Source organism: Pristiophorus japonicus, chromosome 21 (genome assembly GCF_044704955.1).
Source record: "Pristiophorus japonicus isolate sPriJap1 chromosome 21, sPriJap1.hap1, whole genome shotgun sequence".
Lineage (NCBI taxonomy): Eukaryota > Metazoa > Chordata > Chondrichthyes > Pristiophoridae > Pristiophorus > Pristiophorus japonicus.
The window spans coordinates 27,285,689-27,307,296 of record NC_091997.1 but is presented as its reverse complement, the minus strand read 5'-3'; the positions used below and the strand labels follow the sequence as shown (position 1 = coordinate 27,307,296).

The 21,608-nt window shown below is 48.1% G+C and overlaps 1 protein-coding gene across 1 annotated transcript in view; it reads right to left on the bottom strand.

Moving 5' to 3' along the window:
• Positions 1 to 21,608, bottom strand: part of itga2b (integrin, alpha 2b) — a 136,839-nt gene that overhangs the window by 23,771 nt on the left and 91,460 nt on the right. The window contains exons 16-23 of the mRNA XM_070864503.1: positions 19,222 to 19,277; positions 17,620 to 17,771; positions 13,596 to 13,730; positions 11,242 to 11,309; positions 8,600 to 8,747; positions 7,016 to 7,108; positions 2,569 to 2,645; positions 940 to 1,023 (exon numbers count right to left, since the gene is read on the bottom strand). Of these exons, the coding sequence (XP_070720604.1) occupies positions 940 to 1,023; positions 2,569 to 2,645; positions 7,016 to 7,108; positions 8,600 to 8,747; positions 11,242 to 11,309; positions 13,596 to 13,730; positions 17,620 to 17,771; positions 19,222 to 19,277 (813 nt within the window). The remainder of the gene's footprint in view (positions 1 to 939; positions 1,024 to 2,568; positions 2,646 to 7,015; positions 7,109 to 8,599; positions 8,748 to 11,241; positions 11,310 to 13,595; positions 13,731 to 17,619; positions 17,772 to 19,221; positions 19,278 to 21,608) is intronic.

The following is a 21,608-nucleotide window of genomic DNA, read 5'->3' as shown; positions in this document are numbered from 1 at the left end:
CTCCACCGACACCTGGGAGCCCCTGGCCAAAGCTTGCCCTAAGTGGAGGAAGTGCATCCGGGAGGGCGCTGAGCACCTCGAGTCTCGTCGCCGAGAGCATGCAGAAATCAAGCGCAGGCAGCGGAACGAGCGTGCGGCAAACCTGTCCCACCCTCCCTTTCCCTCAACAACTATCTGTCCCACCTGTGACAGAGTCTGTGGTTCCCGTATTGGACTGTTCAGCCACCTAAAGACTCATTTTTAGAGTGGAAGCAAGTCTTCCTCAATTCCGAGGGACTGCCTATGGTGATGATGTCCAAATCTGTGGGAAGTCCCAAACTGAACCAGGTCCCTTGGGCTTCCGTCCACATCGGTGAAACCATCATCATCATCATCATTAGCATTACCCCTATACTTCACAATGACCCACTCTGATGACCAACAACAACTACAACTGGTATTTATATAGCGCCTTTAAAGTAATAAAATGTCCCAAGGTGCTTCCCAGGAGTATTTTAAGAGAAAACAATTTGACACAGAGCCACATTAGGAGAAATTAAGGCAGATGACCAAAAGCTTGACCTACATTGGCGCCCGGTTAAGCAATGCCTCGATTTCAAAATTCACATCCTTGTTTTCAAATCTCTCCGTGGCCCCACTCCTTCCTGCCTCTGTAATCTCCTCCAGCCCCACAACCCCCAAGATGTCTGCGCTCTTCTAATTCTGCCCTCTTGAGCATCCCTGATTATAATCGCTCCTCCATCGGTGGCCGTGTCTTCTGTTGCCGAGGCCCCAAGCTCTGGAACTCCCTCCCTAACCCTCTCCGCCTCTCTACCTCGCTTTCCTCCCTGAAGACGCTCCTTAAAACAGGGGTGATGGATGAATGGGACTTGGCGCGAGTTATGACGCAGGCAACCAAGACAAATAATAATTTAAGAAGATCAAAAGACTGGTTCTTACCCTCTTAGAACGAGATGTGCCATAGTTCGGACAGGAAACCTCAAATGGGCCACCACCTCTCTCTCAGAGTTTTGTGAGTTTTTACTGAAAAAGCAAGTTGATATAGAGTTACAGAAGACTAGGAGTAAGGAGCAATTGTTCAATTGAAAGGATTTAATCCCACTATCTGAGAATAAATCACAACCTTTTACTCACATTCTCCCGAGACTAAGTGACAGATGAAAGTGGAGGTGAAATTGTACTGACAGTATTATGAGGTGATCGTTGAAGAGCTATTTCATTTCACAAAGCTGAGAGCTACTGGTGATGAGAAGACAGTAAACTCACCATAGGCTTCAGATATCGAACAGTAAGAGTGAAACCAGGAGTGTTTATAATCACTGGAGTCCCTCGGCCATGAGATTATTCAGAGTATTTGTCTTGTTTGGAAAAAGAAACACTTGCATTTCTAATGCGCCTTTCATGACCACCAGATATCTCAAAGCGCTTTACAGCCAATGAGGTACTTTTGGAGTGCAGTCACTGTTGGAATGTGGGAAACACGGCAACCAATTTGCGCACAGCAAGCCCCCACAAACAGCAATATGATGATGACCAGATAAACTCTTTTTGTTATGTTGAGGGATAAATATTGGCCCAGAACATCGGGGATAACTCCCCTGCTCTTCTTCAAAATAGTGCCCTGGGATCTTTCACGTCCACCTGAGAGAGCAGACGGGGCTTCAGTTTAACATCTCATCCGAAAGACGGCAACTTCGAAGAGTGCAGCGCTCCCTCAGCACTGCACTAGGAGTGTCAGCCTAGATTTTTGTGCTCAAGTCTCTGGAGTATGGAGTATGGCAGGAGGAGGAAAAGATGAGGTAACAACTTCTCAGAGCGACGGTACATATATACAATCTGCCCTGCTCCCTTGATGACTGGGCAAGTCCCAGTGTTAGAACCATCTCACTGTTCGACCACGAGGGGAACGGAAACTGCAACAAATACTCTCCTCCCCTTTAAGAACTGCTGGATGTCCCACCCTCCAGCCACAGGCCTGACTCCCCCGCATATGCTTTTCTTGTTTGTGCAGCCTAGTCAGGCAGGGAATGAATTTGAAAGAAAGCTAAAAACATATTTAATTTGCTTCAATTGCTGATTTTCGTATTTTAACTTTATGTATAATTATTGTAAATATTATTTAATTTTATTTAATTATAATGAATCTTTATTATACTGCTTTTACTATTGTATACTCCTTATTGTATTATTTACAATGTAATTTGAATTTCTTTTCCTTAAGTTTTGTCGCCTGTCTATTTGCGAGCGCATTTTGGCTGCCGCTTCAGACCCGAGCCTTGAATCCCTTTTACACTTCCTTCTCCCGCTTTTTCTCCCTTTCCCTCCCTTGTCAATATCTAACGTGTTGTAACACTGCTGTGAAACGCCTTGGGACATTTTACGACGTTAAAAGCGCTATAGAAATAAAAAGTGATTATTATTATTATTCATAACATTTGGCCAGCACGGGCTCAGTTTTTCTGCCTTTACTAAAAACACAAGGGCTTATTTACACGCGTCGCGGTCTTTGATTGGATTTACACGTTCCAGTCCTTTTGTTGCTGGCAGCCGAGACTCTGTCTCGTTTACCTTTTTATCTGCATGTTGAATGTGACGCTCTCCACCTGCTCCAAGCTGTGCACCGTGAAATGGAGCCCTGCCGATAACTAAAGAGCAACAAAATGGATGGGGTGTTTTTAATTGTCATCGCAGCTGTTTCAGTAAAGAGGCCAGCTGTTTAGCATGTAAATAGAATCAAGCAACGATTAATAATGCAGGCCTTGATTAACATTTGAAGTAACCAAGCTGAGTTTTTATTTTACATAAGAACATGAGAAATAGGAGCAGGAGTAGGCCACCTGGCCCCTCGAGCCTGCTCCGCCATTCAATAAGATCATGGCTGATCTGATCTTGGCCTCAGCTCCACTTCCCTGCCCACTCCCCATAACCCTTCACTCCCTTATCGCTCAAAAATCTATCAATCTCCCCCTTAAATATATTCAATGACCCAGCCTCCACAGCTCTCTGGGGCAGAGAATTCCATAGAATTACAACCCTCTGAGTGAAGAAATTCCTCCTCATCTCAGTTTTAAATAGGTGGCCCCTTATTCTGAAACTATGCCCCCTAGTTCTAGATTCTCCCGTGAGTGGAAACATCCTCTCGGCATCTACCCTGTCAAGCCCCCTCAGAATCTTATATGTTTCAATAAGATCACCTCTCATTCTTCTAAACTCCAATGAGTATAAGCCCAACCTGTTTAGCCTTTCTTCATAAGTCAACCCCTTCATCTCAGGAATCAACCTCATGAACCTAGGTTCTTCTATCTTCTTTCTCAACTCAACTTTCCTGCACCATCCACTGAGCCACAGCTGACATTATGTTGTTTATATAATCTGTCTCCCACCATTACTGTTTATCTGTGATCCAGTCCATCTCCTCGCCCATCTCCTGGCTATCTCCATGCAATTGCTCACATCTTTGTCTCTCTGATTCATGCCTCCAGCAGTAAGTTAAGCTCGCAAGTTAATTCTTGCACAGTCATTTGAGTGCAATGTTCCAAAGGCAAAGACATAACTCACATAGCTCCGTACTGATTACTTTGAGGCCTTACTGAAACCTTTGATTTGAGACATAGAAAACAGTAAAGAGCCACGGCTGATCTTCTACCTCAACACTTTCCTGCATTATCCTCATATCCCTTGATTCTGCCTCCACCACCCTTTCAGGCCGTGCATTCCAGATCCGAACCACTCGCTGCGTAAAAACGTTTTTTCTTTCGTCGCCTTTAGTTCTTCTGCCAATCGCCTTAAATCTGTGTCCTCTGGTTCTCGACCCTTCCGCCAATGGGAACAGTTTCTCTCTCTCTCTACTCTGTCCAGACCCCTCATGATTTCGGACACCGCTATCAAATCTCCTCTCAATCTTTTCTGCGTCAAGGAGAACAACCCCAGCTTCTCCAGTCTATCCACGTAACTGAAGTCCCTCATTCCTGGAACCATTCTCGTAAATCTTTTCTGCATCTTCTCTAAGGCCTTCATGTTCTTCCTACAGTTCCAATTCCGGAACTGGACACAATGGGCCCAAGTTTCCACATGATTCGCGCCTGATTTTTAGGAGCAACTGGTGGAGAACGGACTATCTTACAAATCGCAATTCTCCACATTTTTTTTTCTGCAGTTCTAGTGAGGTAGAACAGTTCTACTTTAGAACAGAATTTTTTCTTCAAAAGGGGGCGTGTCCGGCCACTGACACCTGATTTCAAAGTTTCCACAGTGAAAACGTACTCCAAACTAAAGTAGAATGGAGCAAGTGAAGATTTTTGTGGAACTGAAAAAACCTGTTCTACACATTAAAAAATCAGGCGCAGGTTACAAATTAGGCGTCCAGAACGAGGTGGGGGGGTGGGGAAGTCATTAAATTCTACAATAAATCCTTATTTATACTTCTACAAATATTATACAAATAAATCCAACCTGAATAAACATTTATAAGCAAAGAAAAGATTAAATAAACCATCTTCCTACCTGTGTGAAAGTGCTTCAGCCATCGTTCGAAGGAAACCGCCGTTTGTTGCCGCGCAGGGGAGGGAGGGGAAGGAGACAGCGGCTTGTTGCCGCGCAGGGGAGGGAGGGGAAGGAGACAGCGGCTTGTTGCCGCGCAGGGGAGGGAGGGGAAGGAGACAGCGGCTTGTTGCCGCGCGGGGGAGGGAGGGGAAGGAGACAGCGGCTTGTTGCCGCGCAGGGGAGGGAGGGGAAGGAGACAGCGGCTTGTTGCCGCGCAGGGGAGGGAGGGGAAGGAGACAGCGGCTTGTTGCCGCGCAGGGGAGGGAGGGGAAGGAGACAGCGGCTTGTTGCCACGGAGGGAGGGGAGGGGAAGGAGACAGTGAGAAGAGAAGCCTCAGTGCTGATGGCAATGTGGTTTTATTTAAAAATGTTCAAAAATTAAACAGCTACAAAGAACTACAAAAATGGCCGAGTGCCAATGTTTTATTTTCACACTGAGCATGCGCGAACGCTCCAACGCGCACGCACAGCATTGCCGGCAGGAAAAAAACTAATTTAAATAGTACCCGCCCCCTCCCACTTACAAAATCGGCGTGAGTGTAGGCTCCGCCCCCCTGGGCGCCGCGCCAAACAGACAAGGAGCTGCAAAGCGCTCGAGAATAGTGCGGTTTTTTTCTGGTGCCGTTTTAGGCACGAACAACGGGCGCCCAGCTCGGAAGGGCGTCCGTTTTTTATCCTGTGGAAACTTGGGCCCAATACTCCAGTTGGGGCCGGATCAGTGTTTTATACTGGTTCATCATAATTTCCCCACTTAAGTACTCTAAAGCTCTACTTATGAAGCCCAGGATCCCGTAAGCCTTTTACCCACTTCCCTAACCTGCCCTGCCACCTTCAACGATTTATGCTCGCATACCTCCAGGTCTCGCTGTTCGTGCACCCCCTTTAGGATTGTACCATTTAGTTTATATGTCCACTCCTAATTTGTTTTACCAAAATGCAGCAATTCACATTATTCTGCGTTAAATTTCATCTCCACGTCTTCCCATTTCACCAGCCTGTCTATATCTTCCTGAAGTCTATCACTCTCCTGCTCACTGTTCACTATACTTCCAAGTTTTCAGAAGTGATCTCATTGACACATAAGATTCTGAGGGGGATTAACAGGGTAGATGCTGAGAGATTGTTTCTTCTGGCTGGAGAGTCTTAGAATTAGTGGTCACAGCCTCAGGATAAGGGGGCGGCCATTTAAGACAGAGATGAGGTGGAATTTCTTCACTCAGAGGGTTGTGAATCTTGGGAATTCTCTGTCCCAAAGGGCTGTGGATGCTGAGTTGTTGAGAATATTCAAGGTTGAGATGGATAGATTTTGGACTCTAGGGGAATCAAGGGATATGGAGATTGGGCGGGAAAGTGGAGTTGAGGTTGAAGGTCAGCCATGATCTTATTGAATGGGAGAGCGGGTTCGAGGGGCTGTATGGCCTACTCCTGCTCCTAATTCTTATATTCTTGTGTACTGAGTTAGTACTCACAGCCCGGGTGGAAGTTAGAGCTTTACAGTTGCCCCGACATTAGTCAGGAGATGGAAAGGGGGAAAATCAACCAGGACTTTTGTTTTAATTCATCCTTGAGATATAGGCGGCGATTGCAAAGCCAGCATTTATTGCCCATCCATAGTCGCTCTTGAGAAGGTGGTGGTGAGCCGCCTTCTTGAACCGCTGCAGTCCGTGTGGTGTCTAGTAAATCCTCCTGGAAAGAGTGTGTGTGGGCATCAGGTGAAGATGGCATCAGACCCAACTGTGATGCCCCCCACAGTCACTGTCTTGGCTGATGTGCCAGGAATGCCCACTTGGGGGCAGATCAGTGCCATAGAACTCGACTCCAGCAACAGGAAGGGAAATAAATAAGGGAAAATATTGGGGTAAATGAATTAGGTTTATGTAATTAGCTAAATGTTGCCTGGACTGAAGAATTTTAGCTATGAGGAAAGAATGTATAGACTGGGTTTGTTTTCTTTGGAACAGAGGAGGCTGAGGGGAGACCTTATTGAGGTGTATACAATTATGAAGGGCCTGGATAGAGTTGATAGGAGGGACCTATTTTCCTTAGCAGAGGGGTCAACAACCAGGGGCATAGATTTAAAGTAGTTGGTAAAAAGATTAGAGGGGAGATGAGGAAACATTTCTTCCCCCAGAGGGTGGTGGGAGTCTGGAACTCACTGCCTGAGCAGGTAGTAGAGGCAGAAACCCTCACCACATTTAAAAAGTACTTGGATATGCACTCGAAGAGCCGTAACCTACAGGGCTACGGACCGAGAGCTGGAAAGTGGGATTAGGCTGGATAGCTCTTTGTCGGCCGGTATGGACACGATGGGCCGAATGGCTTCCTTCCGTGCTGTAAATTTCTATGATTCTATGATACTGAGGTACACCTAGGGTTATATATCTGCCCCTAGGTCCACCCATCACCTTTAGCAATGCTGCATTAACTCAGGATCTTTAAATGAAATGATGGTTCGATATTCTTTTGGTCTTACCTGTGAGCCCTGTTTCATGGGGTTACCGAGGTCACAGATGACAATCTCAGAGCCGTTCTGCACCTTTGGGGTACAGCTCAACTTGGTGAGGTTCTTAAAGAAGAAAACACACACATCACAAATTAAAGCAACATATTCTGACGGTAACCAGGAGCCTGTAAAATAAGCTGGCACACTGCAAAATAAACCAACAACACAGATAAAAAAGACCCTAAATTGGCTTATATAGGATAGCGATTGTACAAACAACAACAACAACGTATTTATATAGCGCCTTTAACATAATAAAATGTTCCGAGGCGTATCACAGGAGCGTTATAAGACAAAAAAATTTGACACCGAGCCACATAAGGAGAAATTAGGGCAGATGACCAAAAGCTTGGTCAAAGAAATAGGTTTTAAGGAGCCAAACAGTAAGCAATGCTGCTCTTTATTCATTCTGGGATGTGATTTCTGGTTGCACTTCAGTCCTACACTCCTGATCTTTGGGCACCCTGTGCAGAGGGGAGCAAGCAGCTCGGAGGGCCTCCTCATAGGACTGCTCCTGGGAATGGCCAAGGGGGCCATCAACCGGTCCAGGCAGCGGGTGGTCGAAGAGGTTGTTCAGCCCGACTGCCTGCCTCTCTTCCGCGACTACATTCGTGCCTGGGTGGTTCCTGGAGATGGAGCACGCGGTGTCCACTGGTACGCTTGCGGCCTTCCGCGAGAGGTGGGCACCGGAGGGATTGGAGTCCCCGGAAACCAAATTTTGATTTGATTTGTTAGGTTTTCTGAAACGTTTTTAGTTAGTTTGTAGGTACTAGTGGTCATGCCCCTTTACCAAGAGGGCTCTTGGTTGAATTATTTAAAAGAGTTCTGATTGAATCTACTTGCATTTATATAGCGACTTTAACATATTAAAATGTCCCACTGTGTTTCACAGGAGTGTTATCAGAGACAAAATTTGACACTGAAGGAGTTAATAGGACAGGCAACCAAAAGCAGGGTCAAAGAGGTAGGTTTTCAGGAGCGTCTTAAAGGAGGAGAGAGAGGTGGAGAGTAATGTTCCCTTTGAGTCGTGCAGCGCTCTGGTGTCCTGTACAGCCGGTGGGCCGGCCTTTAAATTGCAAAAAAAGCACCTGTTAAAGGAATCACGTTGCCCCAAATCTTTTTTACAGGGAACATTGATAGAAAGGTTTAGCGAGGGGATTTCAGAACCTTGGGCAAATCACAAGAGAACAGATAGGGTCTGCATTAATGAACAAAGTGTCTTAAACATGTATTTTAAAAAGAGCAGGAAGAAAGCAATTAGCCTCTACTTCATTTCAGGATATGTTAATTAACAGCTCTCGGACTTTGTGACCTTGTGACCTTGTGAGTGAGGATATGTCATGTGTTAGGTGACCATCCTTATAAACTAATACAATCTCCAGTGTACTGAGAGCAATGTCACGGGAGGTGTGCCAGCGAACTGTGAATTAGCGGCATTTGACAACCAGCCCATAACATCAACCCCGCAAGCGTATAATGTAGTTAAAGTCACTAAAAGGTTAGTGGATTGAGCCGTGTACGATATTTCCGTGGAACAACGGCACCGGTCATTACCTGACTGTCTCGCACGACATTTATGAAGTCTACTTGCGGAGGGATGGGGATGTGAAGTTCCGTTTCATAGGCTCCCTCTCCGTCATTGACGGCCTTGATAATCACGGTGAGTGGGTTTAAGTGACCAGCGACCAAATGGTCCTCATCGCTGTGGAATTAGTGAGAAGAAAACACGGTCACAAGTGGCATTCTAACTCCCTCATCCGTGAGAAACATAGAGGTCCCGAGTGAGGTGAGACTTCTCCAGCAGGTATCTTTATTTCCTCCTTTCTTCTCTCTGCCCCTCCCGAGGATGTTTCTGGGACTGATGCCGTTGTCACGCGTGGACCTGGTCAGTGATCGTCAGCAAACTATTCAACTGTGGGAGCATCACGGTGAAGCTCAATCCTGTCCACACATGCCTACTTTCCAGCAGGAGTCACTGGATAGCGGGTCAGAAGCAGGGTGGGGGGCGGGGCATGAGGGCCTGGGGGGGTGAGGTGTGGGGCAGGGAGTGGGGGGGCAGAGCAGGGGGTGAGGGGTGGGGAAGGGGGTGGGGGACATGGGGGTGGGGCATGGGTTTTGGGGAGTGGGGGGGCATGGGGGAGAGTAGGGGGTGCGTGGGAGTGGGGGCTGGGGAGAGGGGCAGGGGTGGGGGCGAGGCAGGGGGCGGATGGGGGATGGGGAGGGGGTGGGTGCGGGGGATGGGGAAGGGTTGGGGCAGGGAGTGGGGGGGCATGGGGAATGGGGCATGGGGGATGTGGGAGGGGGCGGGGGATGGAGAAGGGTTGGGGCAGGGGGCGGGGGGCAGGGGCATGGGGGATGGGGTGGGTGGGCATGGGGGATGTGGGAGGGGGTTGGGGTGGGGCAGGGGGGTCTTGGGAGCAGTAGGACGGGCAGGGGAGTGGGGGCTGGGGGGAGGGGCAAGGGGTGGGGGGGAAGGGCTGGGGAAGGGGGAGCGTGGGGGATGGGGGGCGGGGGTGGCGCAGTGGGTGGGGGGGACTGGTGGATTTCTCGCTCCTGAGCCCGGGGTGTTGATGGCAGCCGTTGAGAGTGTCTCCAGTGCCACCATGACTGTGGCCAGGCCAGAGGGACGGTGCCTGGGGATCTCCTCGCTCTGGATGGTGCAGTGCCGCACCACATGGTGCAGTTAGCGACTGCCCATCTTTGATGTCTTTTGCGTTGACGGTGAAGTGACTGCTCAGTGGAGACGTGATGTTTCCAACCAGCAGGGAAGGGAAAATAGATCCAGTCATCCAGATCCCTCCTGGTGTCGGAATCCAGGAGAGCACTGGCAGAGGCTTAAGGTCAGGTCATGGGGCTGTATGTCTGCTGCACCATAATATATGGCACTGCAATACATGGGTGGGAGTAAATATAACGTAAAGGAGCACTGCTTCCCGAAACATTTGTTTGGGAATTAAAAAACAAAATTTAGCTCAGATAAAAAACCCTGATTATACAAATTAGGTTTACACTCCCTAGAATTTGGAAAGATAAGGAGTGATCTGATCGAAGGTTTCAAGATATTAAGGGGAACAGGTAGGGTAGACAGAGAGACACTATTCCCGCTGGTTGGGGAGTCTAGGACTAGGGGGATATTTCCTAAAAATTAGAGCCAGACCTTTCAGGAGTGAAATTAGGAAACACTTCTACACACAAAGAGCGGTAGAAGTTTGGAACTCTCTTCCGCAAACGGCAATTGATGCTAGATCAATCATTAAATCGGAGATTGATAGCTTTCTGTTAACCAAAGGTATTTAGGGAAATGGGCCAAAGACGGGTATATGGAGTTAGATCACAGATCAGCCATGATCTCATTAAATGGTGGAACAGGCTCGAAGGGCTGAATGGCCTCCTTCTGTTCCTACGTTCCTAAAACCAGAAGAGATATTTTCATCATAGTGATATCAACAAGTATATGAGGGAGAAGGGAATAGAGGGTTATACTGATAGATTTAGATGAGGAAAGACGGGAGGAGGCTCGAGTGGACCTGTTTCTGTGCTGTATACCCTATGTAATACTATGTAAAACAATAACAACTTGCATTTATTTAGCGCCTTTAACATAGTAAAACATCCCAAGGTGCTTCACAAGAGCGATTATCAAATAAAATTTCACACCAAGCCACTTAAGGAGACATTAGGGCAGGTAACCAAAAGCTTAGTCAAAAACGAAGGTTTTAAGGAGCGTCTTAAAGGAGGAGAGAAGCGGAGAGGTTTAGGGAGGGAATTCCAGAGCTTAGGGCCTTGACCACCGATGGTGGAGCGATTATAATCATCACAACCTGATGAGTTGTTTCTACATGATTTGCATTAAAGGCACGGAGGTTTGTAATTAAGCAGATAACATGTTGCCGGACACTTTTTCAAGAAGATTATGCCCTTTTAAAAAATTGAGATTATATGAGGCCACAAAAAAAAGGGATGTACTTGGCTTACTCCATAATTAAAATCTCCCCATTTGATCCTTACCCTCACACTGCGAGGCTCATAACACATTCATAAAAGTTTGATCAAAGGGCCTTTTAGAAGCGATATATTTCTTGTCAGTAATTATTTATTCCTTTTAGCAGGGGACTGTTTGTGGATATTCTCAGGAGGGCAGCCGTTTCATTTGGAGTGCAGTGTGAAACGAGAACCAAACCAAGAAACAGACTTACGCCGTTGCGGACAGGCTGAGATCCGGGATGCAGACACTGTCAGTTCCGCAGTTCAGAAGAATACGAGCCTGTGGCAGAGAGACAGAGATATAAGGTCACTCTTCATTTCTTTTTTTGATACTTCTCTCTTTCTGACTGTAATATAGAGCGCCACCTAGTGGTCTACAGCGCCATCTCATGGTCTGCGGCACCACCTAGGGGGTCTATGGCGCCACCTAGTGGTCTACTGCGCCACCTAGTGGTCTAAGGCTCCATCTAGTGGTCTAAGGCTCCATCTAGTAGTCTATGACGCCACCTAGTAGTCTACGACGCCACCTCATGGTCTGCGGCACCACCTAGGGGGTCTATGGCGCCACCTAGTGGTCTACAGTGTCACTTAGTGGTCCACCGCTCCACCTAGTGGTCTAAGGCTCCATCTAGTGGTCTACGGTTCCACCTAGTAGTCTACGGCACCACCCAGTGGTCCACAGCGCCACTTAGTGGACTACTGTGGCAATGCAGCCACTGATATTTACAGTAAAAGCAGGTTCCAGATTGAGTGTGTGTGCTTCAGTGATGCCGTAAACAAGATATTAAACTGACTCCTACCAGAGTCTGTTCTTTCAGCTCGGCTCAGCTGGTGGCCCCTCTTACTTCTGAGGCCCACTCCAGGACTTTGTGTCAGCTGTGGCTCAGTGGGCAATACCTCGCCTCTGAGTCAGAAGGCTGTGGGTTCGCGTCCCACTCTCGGGACTTGAACACAAAAAAATAATCTAAGCCGACACGCCCAGTACAGTGCTGAAGGAGCGTTGCACTGTTGGAGGTGCCGTCTTTCAGATGAGACATTAAACCGAGGCCCTGTCTGCCCTCTCAGGTGGATGTAAAAGATCCCATGGCACTATTTCGAAGAAGAGCAGGGGAGTTCTCCCCTGTGTCCTGGACAATATTTATCCCTCAACACAATAAAGAAAACAGATTATCTGGTCATTATCACATCGCTGTTTGCGCACAAGTCTCTCTCTCCCTCCCAGCCTCTCTCTCCCCCCACCCCCCACCAGCCTCTCTCTCTCTCTTTCCCCCCCCCCCCGCCCCAGTATATCTTTCCCCCTCGGCCCTCCATTACTTCTCTGCTCGCCGCTGCTCTTGGCCCCCCTGAGAGGGGTCGGAGCAGGCGAAGAGAGTCGGAACCCCTGGTCCTGCTTCTCGGCACCACATGGAGAGAGAGAGATTGGTGGAGAGAGAGAGAGAGGCTGGGGTGGGGAGAGAGACTGGTAGGGAGAGAGAAGACTAGGGGAGAGAGAGAGAGACTGGGGGAGTGAGAGAAGACTGGTGGAGAGAGAGACTAGGTGAGAGAGAGAGAGAGACTAGGTGAGAGAGAGAGAGAGAGACTGTGTGAGAGAGAAAGACTGGAGGAGAGAGAGAGACTGGGGGAGAGAGAGAGAGAGACTGGGGGGAGAGAGATACTGGGGTGGGGAAGAGAGAGAGAGGCTGGGAGAGAAAGACTGGGGGAGAGAGAGAGAGAGTGAGACTTGGGGAGAGAGAGAGACTGTGGGAGAGAGAGAGAGGCTGGGGAGAGAGAGAGACAGGCTGGGGGGAGAGACACGGGTAGGGGGGAGAGAATCGGAGGGGAGAGAGGGAACTCAGGAAAGATGGATCACGTTCTTCCTACCCCCTACGAGACACATTGTTGGAGTGGATGAAATCCAGAAGTCATGACACTGTCACTAATCACTTCATATCCAATAAACCTGTTAACAATTGCACACAATACCCCATCCATGGTGGGGGGTGGTAAGGCACCACGGCTGGGGGAGGATGTACCTGGACTGGGGTAAGGCACTTTGGCTGGCCCTTGCTCTCTTCTGGAGAGCTGTGTCCTCTGTCGCTTCAGGAAGTCAAAGTGGATCGAGTTACAATTTGCAAAGTCAGTGAGACCTTGGGATGGGCGGATCCAGTTACACATTCCTGTGAGACTTCAGGGTGTGGCTTAACCTCCAAGGGCACCAATCATAGACAAAGGGTGGAGCATGGCAGCCATTTCTGCAGTACCAATAAGCGCGCCCTTTCTTTTTCCGAGGGAAGCCTCTCGAGGCCGGCTGTTTAGCTGGGGATTTGCAGTTGCTCAGCCGGTCTAGCGCCCTGAGAGGGGTGTGGAACGCCTCCCTTAGCGCTCCGCTCCGCTTACGGCTGCAGACGCAAAACATTTCCTGCCGCAAAAGTTACCGCCCCGCCTACCCTTAGCGCCTCAAAATGGGCAGTACCGAATTTCCAGCCCTTTTATTCCAAAGGGAATGTTTTGGGTTAGCACGTTTCCCTGAAGGGACCAAATGCATTCTTTCGGCGGGTTCTGCAACAACCAGGTTCCAATGCCTCACCTTTTCTGTTGTCAGGACCCGACTGTAAGGACTCAACACTGGTGTCAGGCTGCCAGCGTCCAGCAGCTCCTCAGATAGACTGCAGTTCAGGGTCATAACAATCAGGCTCAGCTTGTCTTTGAACTCTGATTCATCCTGTGTGAGACAATGACGGGAAGTTTGTTGGGTCTGGCTCAGGAATTCATGGAGTTAGGACAGTACAGCCCGCCCCTTCCCACTTCCCCGGCCCCAGTCTACCGCAGATAACCGCAATTACTGGCGGCTCAGTGGGAATAATACCGGAACTGATGGATTCACGCTAATATTTTGAGGTGATCACGGGTCAGTGCAGCATGTTTCAGCATCAACACACTGCTCTTACACAGGCAAAACACTGCGGATGCTGGAATCCTGAAATATAAACAGGAAATGCTGGAAATACAGCAAGCAGGTCAGGCAGCATCTGTGGAGAGAGCGTTATCGTTTCAGGTCGATGACCTTCAATCGTCCACTCCTCAAACATACCCCAGCACCCCATCCCCTCCCTATGGCACCTTCCCATGCAAGTGCAGGAGATGCAACACCTGTCCAACTACTTCCTCCCTTCCCACTATCCAAGGCCCCAAACATTCCTTCCAGGTGAAACAGCGATTTACTTCTGCATTTTGCAATTGAGTACAATATATTCCCTGCTCACGATGTGGTCTCCTCTACATTGGGAAGACCAAACACAGATTGGGTGACCGCTTTGCAGAACACCTCCATTCAGTCCATAAGCATGACCCCGAGCTTCCGGTCACCTGTCACTTTAATTTTCCACTCTATTTCCACTCTCACCTCTCCATCCTCAGCCTCCTACACTGTTCCAATGAAACTCAACATAAGCTCGAGGAACAGCACCTCATCTTTCGATTCGGCACTTTCCAGCCTTCTGGACTGAACATCGAGTTCAACAATTTCAGACCATAATCTCTGCCCCTATTTTTTCCCATGGCAACTGTTGATGATTCTATCATTCCCATTTACACCCTATCTAGACTCATCTGTTGACCCCAGCTATTTACAATATACATTAATGATTTGGACAAAAGAATTGAATGTAATATCTCCAAGTTTGCAGATGACACTAAGCTGGGTGGCAGTGTGAGCTGTGAGGAGGATACTAAGAGGCTGCAGGGTGACTGGACAGGTTAGGTGAGTGGGCAAATGCATGGCAGATGCAGTATAATGTAGATAAATGTGAGGTTATCCACTTTGGGGGCAAAAACAGGGAGGCAGAATATTATCTGAATAATGACAGATTAATAAAAGGGGAGATGCAACAAGACCTGGGTGTCATGGTACATCAGTCATTGAAAGTAGGCATGCAGGTACAGCAGGCGGTAAAGAAAGCAAATGGCATGTTGGCCTTCATAGCGAGAGGATTTGAGTATAGGAGCAGGGAGGTCTTGCTGCAGTTGTACAGGGCCTTGGTGAGGCCACACCTTGAGTATTGTGTGCAGTTTTGGTCTCCTAATCTGAGGAAGGACATTCTTGCTATTGAGGGAGTACAGCGAAGGTTCACCAGACTGATTCCCGGGATGGCAGGACTGACATATGAAGAAAGACTGGATCGACTAGGCTTATATTCACTGGAATTTAGACGAATGAGAGGGGATCTCATAGAAACCATATAAAATTCTGACGGGATTGGACAAGTTAGATGCAGGAAGAATGTTCCCGATGTTGGGGAAGTCCAGAACCAGGGGTCACAGTCTAAAGATAAGGCATCTAAGACCGAGATGAGGAGAAACTTCTTCACCCAGAGAGTGGTGAACCTGTGGAATTCTCTACCACAGAAAGTTGTTGAGTCCAGTTCGTTGGATATATTCAAAAGGGAGTTAGATGTGGCTCTTATGGCTAAAGGGATCAGGGGGTATAGAGAGAAGGCAGGAGTGGGGTACTAAAGTTGCATGATCAGCCATGGTCATATTGAATAGTGGGGTAGGCTCGAAGGGCCGAATGGCCTACTCCTGCACCTATTTTCTATGTTTCTATGTTTCTTTACTTGTCCCATTACCATCTCTTTTGCTTTGTACTATCAGCCCTTTTGTCATTTAATCTCTCCGGTCTTCCACCCTATCACAGACCTTCCCTTTTGTTCTTTCTGTCCCTCCCTCTGCCCCTACACTTGCTTAAAGCCTGTTACACCTCTAGCCTTTTCCAGGACTGACGAAGGGTCATCGACCTGAAACGTTAACTCTGTTTCTCTGTCCAAAGATGCTGCCTGACCCGCTGAGTATTTCCAGCATTTTCTGATTATTCTCCTGGCTTGCTCGCAGCTGTGCCCAAGAGATTGATCTTTCCTTCCTGGAGGTTCCCGGACCATGTTCCCATTAAGCTGTGTGGCCGTGCGGCGCTCTGGAGGTCCCGCGCAGCGGATTTTAAATGGAAAACCCACCACATTCGCGGAAATTTGAATGGCCGTTAAAGGGACCGCACCCTCCCCAAAAAATTAGCCTGAACTTTGATTGGCAGCCCCACAATACACAGCACCGTAAGGGCTCTGGTTCAGAATTTGTGTGTGTGTGTGCTGGGGAAAGGGGTCAAAGATCTGTGGGTCAGGAAAAAAAAACCTTTAATATGCAGTTCCACTGAGTTCCTGATAGTGGCGCTGCTGTCCAAGTTACGCACTGCTCTCAGCAGCCCCACCTGCAGATGCTTTGTGGTTCTGCAGCCCTACTATAAATCCTGGCAGTTCTGGGTTAATATATCTTGACCCCATTTATTTTTGATGCCTGCACTCTTAAAAGTATTTTTTGTTAAAAGTAAAAGTTGTGTGATTTATGGGTGTCTCAATTTTGGAATTTTGATTAAAATCAGCAAACTGACCTTAATGTCTCGATTTAGATAGAATAATGCAATCATACAACAACAACAACGTATTTATATAGCGCAGCATTGAGGGGGAGAGGGGGAGGATCGGGGCAGGAGGGGGAGTCCGGGAAGGCGATCGGAAGCTTCATTGTGGGGGGGATCGGAGTCCTCGGGGTGGGGAGTGGGGGGCTTGAAGGTGGGTTGGGGTCGGCATTCAGTTTATTAACACTTTTACCTCCCACTTGACCCCAACCTGCCCATTTTATGGGGTTAAAATTCGCCCCATGTCCATCTTATTGAACTGCCTCCCCTCTCCAACAATCCTACAGATTACTCTCTCGTGTTCATTTGCAGTCTCCTAACTAGCAGGAACACAGAGATTATCCCTGTTAATTCAGCCAATCCTCTTTGGGATCCAAGTTCAAAAGAGGCTCTAACATGAACTATATTGGCGCAGGTTCAATCCCGTTCCTAGCAAAGTGAAGGCCACAGCAGAAAATTACCCACAGGTTAACACAAGTTGGCAATCTCACTCAGAGTGGTCACAGGATTGAAGCAGACACAGGAAGTAGAAAGCTCCACCAGGGGGCGATCTCTAAAAATGTTTTACTCGTTCATGGGATGTGTCAAGGCCGGCATTTATTGCCCATCCCTAACTGCCCTTGAGAAGGTGGTGGTGAGCCGCCTTCTCGAACAGCTACAGTCCGTGTGGTGAAGGTGTTCCCACAGTGCTGTTAGGGAGGGAGTTCCGAGATTTTGACCCAGCGACGATGAAGGAACAGCGATATATTTCCAAGTCAGGATGGTGTGTGACTTGGAGGGGAACGTGGAGGTGGTGGTGTTCCCATGCGCCTGCTGCGCTTGTCCTTCTAGGTGGTAGAGGTCGTGGGTTTGGGAGGTGCTGCCGAAGAAGCCTTGGCGAGTGCATCTTGTAGATGGTACACACTGCAGCCAGGGGGCGCCGGTGGTGGAGGGGATTCTCCAATGGTTGGGGGAATAAAGCACCTTGTTGAAGTAGGAAGAGAAGGTGCTTTACTCTGTATTTGCCTCACTCTACTCTTGGTCTGGGATTGCTTTATGCTGACACTAGGGGTGTCAATGCTGGAAAAGGTACTCTAATCCCCGGCACCGCCACAAGCTTGGGAACAATGACCCGAGTATTATTTTTACGTTAAGTGGAAGCAGGTACCCTGAGGTAGGCAGTGAAATTGTTGCAGGCTGTTTCTCCATTTCTCGTTGGCGGAAACCGAAAGCTTTCCTGGGCTTGGTGCGAATGCAGGAAGAGGGTCCGTCGCTGGGACCGCTGCTTGTTTTTGTCCAGCTTGACGTGAGCATTCAGAGCTTGAAACACAGGAAACAATAAAGAGTTAATAGCCAAACATTAATAGAACGAGCGCAGACTGGAGCCAACATACACAGACTAAAGGCCGACAGTGCACACTGGATCGAGTTGCTATACGTTAATAGACCAGGCCGGAGAAATTCGGGGGTGCCCTGTATTAAAAGTTGGAAAAATTTGCGGCAGGCGCTTATGTTTTTTAACTTTTCAGAAATTTGGGGTTTGTGCTCCAGGGAGGAAGTGCTGCACTAAATCGGGCTTGCCACTTCCTTCCTGGAGCGCCAGAGGCAGCGGGCAGGGCGGGAGCTGTGCAGTGCGGCCCAATGGGCTGTGGAGTGCAGCCATGTTGGGAGACTCCTTCCCTCCCTGAGAGGGAAAGGCCATCGCTGCAGGCTCTGCATTGGAGACACTTACCTGGTCCCCGCCGGCAGCCGTGATCCGGCCCGATCAGCCCCACGCACCGCGGCAGAGTGCCGGGCTGATCGGTCGCGGGCGAAGACCATCGGGGGGAAAAAAAAACCAGAAAGAGGATTTCAGCATTTCTTTTTACTTACCGCGGCCACCGTGCCTTTAATCATCGCCCCCGAAGCGCCCGCCCCCCCCCCCCCCCCCCCGATGGACGCCTCCTGCAGCTGCCGGTGTTTTCGCCCGGCGACACTGCAGGGGGCGGAACCGAAGTTCGGGTACGGGGCGCTACTGGGGGCAATGCGCACGGCGATGACGTCACGATCTTCCGGGCGAGGGAGATCGGGCGCAACACCCAACCGCCGCCGCAAACCTCCCGCCAAATTTAGCAGGAGTCGATTGTACCGCCTCGCCCGGGCAGTAAGTGGTTAGTGCCTCGTTATCGCTCCCCGGAGGCGATTACGGGAGGCACAAAAGAGGGCAATTTCTTGGGCCAAGTGTACACAAGAGCCAATAGTGTTATAGAATGTGTGTGTGTTGGAACTGACTGCTATACATAAACAGAGCGACATTGTACACTGGAGCTCATTGCTGTACAGTTTCCTCTTGCCATTGCCAAGACACCGAGTGTCAGCAACAATTCAATTGCCGCTCTAAATATGAGCGTCTAGAATTCCATTAAATCCATCGGTCCGCAATTAGCGCTAACTCAGCATTTGACTTTCTCGAACAGGCGCCGCTCCAGGTGACAATAGAGGTTTGCACAGACAGAAAAAAGTGCTGCGGGGGTTCGCTGCAATGGTACAGACAGGTCAGGCACGGGAAGGACAAAGAGATTTTCTTCTGTTCTCACCCGGTGTGCATGCACATAACTTTCCAGCAGGGAGCACTAGCTGTCACGCCCTCATTCCCGGCATGGGCGACATCCGCAAATGAAGCAGACCAGAGGGGAGACGGGAGGCAGGGAGGAAACAATAGACTAGAAATAGACAAATCCCGTACGGGCAAAGCGTGGCGAGACCGGCGGAACCCAACTCTTGAGCTTACCGACATGTTGCGGAATACCATGTGCCTCTACTTTTACACAGACCTGCACTTCAAAACTGTAAAACAATGTAAAATACATTTAAAACAATGAAAAACATATTAATAATGGGGCAAAAATTACGCCTCCGACCCAAATTTTTTTTATGAAAGCAACTGGTGGTCCCGGAGGAATGTATACTTGGGGTCCGAAGTCTCCAATCGCAGCCCAGCGCATGGGCCAACATGTTCCAGGAACGTAAGCGTAACCTGGGATCACGTGGGCCTGGACCACCAATGAACACGGAGTATTCTCATTGATAATAATGGCCGCTTCGTTTGTACGCACTCCCATTACTATCAATGAGAAAACCTCGAAACACAACACAATAAATAAAAAGCACACTTCACATTTAAAATTAATTGAAATTAAATGCTTTAGACAAACATTTACTTTTTTGATTTAAAAAAAGTGTTTTAACAGGGGTAAAAATAAATTTACCTTAATGGACAAGGCTTTTAATATAAAAAATTTGTGATAAAATTTAATTTTTCTATCTTTTAAAACTCTTACGCTGGTACAATTAGCCAATACGCCTTCATAGCGAGGGGATTTGAATACAGGGGCAGGGAGGTGTTGCTACAGTTGTACAGGGCCTTGGTGAGGCCACACCTGGAGTATTGTGTACAGTTTTGGTCTCCTAACTTGAGGAAGGACATTCTTGCTATTGAGGGAGTGCAGCGATGGTTCACCAGACTGATTCCCGGGATGGCGGGACTGACCTATCAAGAAAGATTGGATCAACTGGGCTTGTATTCACTGGAGTTCAGAAGAATGAGAGGGGACCTCATAGAAACGTTTAAAATTCTGATGGGTTTAGACAGGTTAGATGCAGAAAGAATGTTCCCAATGTTGGGGAAGTCCAGAACCAGGGGTCACAGTCTGAGGATAAGGGGTAAGCCATTTAGGACCGAGATAAGGAGAAACTTCTTCACCCAGAGAGTGGTGAACCTGTGGAATTCTCTACCACAGAAAGTAGTTGAGGCCAATTCACTAAATATATTCAAAAGAGAGTTAGATGAAGTCCTTACTACTCGGGGGATCAAGGGTTATGGCGAGAAAGCAGGAAGGGGGTACTGAAGTTTCATGTTCAGCCATGAACTCATTGAATGGCGGTGCAGGCTAGAAGGGCTGAATGGCCTGCTCCTGCACCTATTTTCTATGTTTCTATGTTTCTATGTTTTACCAGGCCTAAGAGTTTGAAGGACCTTCGTTGGGCAGGAGTTGGGCAAATAGCCCCAAATCTCTGCCCGCGAATGTCCTTCTCCTGGGGATGCATGTGATCTGTCAAAAGACATTGTGACAGGTTGCAATTGCTGGTTCTCGGCACATGCACATGATACTCACCCGGAGAGGCCGCAATTTACGGCCCAACATGAACTGGAGATGTTCATATGGACAATAAATACATTATCCTGTTTCCTGTCTTTGAATTATAGAACGTTACAGTAAAGTTCACCGATTCACTTCTCCACCAGCTCACACATTCTCATCCTACTTTCCTGCTCACTCCACTTTTAATATTCCTCTCTTTCAAGCAAGCATTTCCTTTTTTAAAGAACGAATTGGCTCTGATTCAACAATCACCCTGTAGTAGAGAATTCAGCATTCTAACCACCCTCTGCGTGAACCATCTTTTCCTAATCTCTTTAATTATTTTTACAATGATCTTAAATTTGTGTCCCATCATCTTACCAACCAGTGGACTCAAACAACCGCTCGTCACTCCATCATGATCATTCATCATCTTGCAGACTTTTATCAAACCATTTCTCAGTTCCAGTGAAAAAAATCCCTAACTTATCATGTCTCTCTTCATAACTGCAATCCCTTCATGCTTGGTACCATCCCAGTGAATCTTGCTTCCTCTGTTTTTATATCTTCCTATATTGGGATATTCAGAGTGTACACCTTACCCCAACAGCAGTCTAACTAAGGTCCTGTGCAAGTTCTACAATATTTCCTTGCTTCTGTATTCTATGGCTTTATATACAAATTCGGTTCGCCTCTTTAAGACCCGATCTACTGACACTGTAAGGACCTAGGGGTGTCCCTTTTCGGCATGGAAGCAAGTCATCCTCGTTTCAAGGGACTGCCTATGATGATGATATATCTTCACACCAATGTCCCTCTGCTCCTCTACTCCATTTGAAATCTCACCATTTAAAGTCTTCTATTCTCTTTTCTGAATTCCAAAATGTACGACTTCCTTTACCTCTCCGCATTGAACTGCATTTGCCACCTACCTGCCCACCCTGCCAGCCTATCCATGTCATCCTGTTGTCTTCCACAGTTCTCATCTTATGATCGATTTATCGCTCTGCAGTAATGGCAACTGACGGGCGAGAGC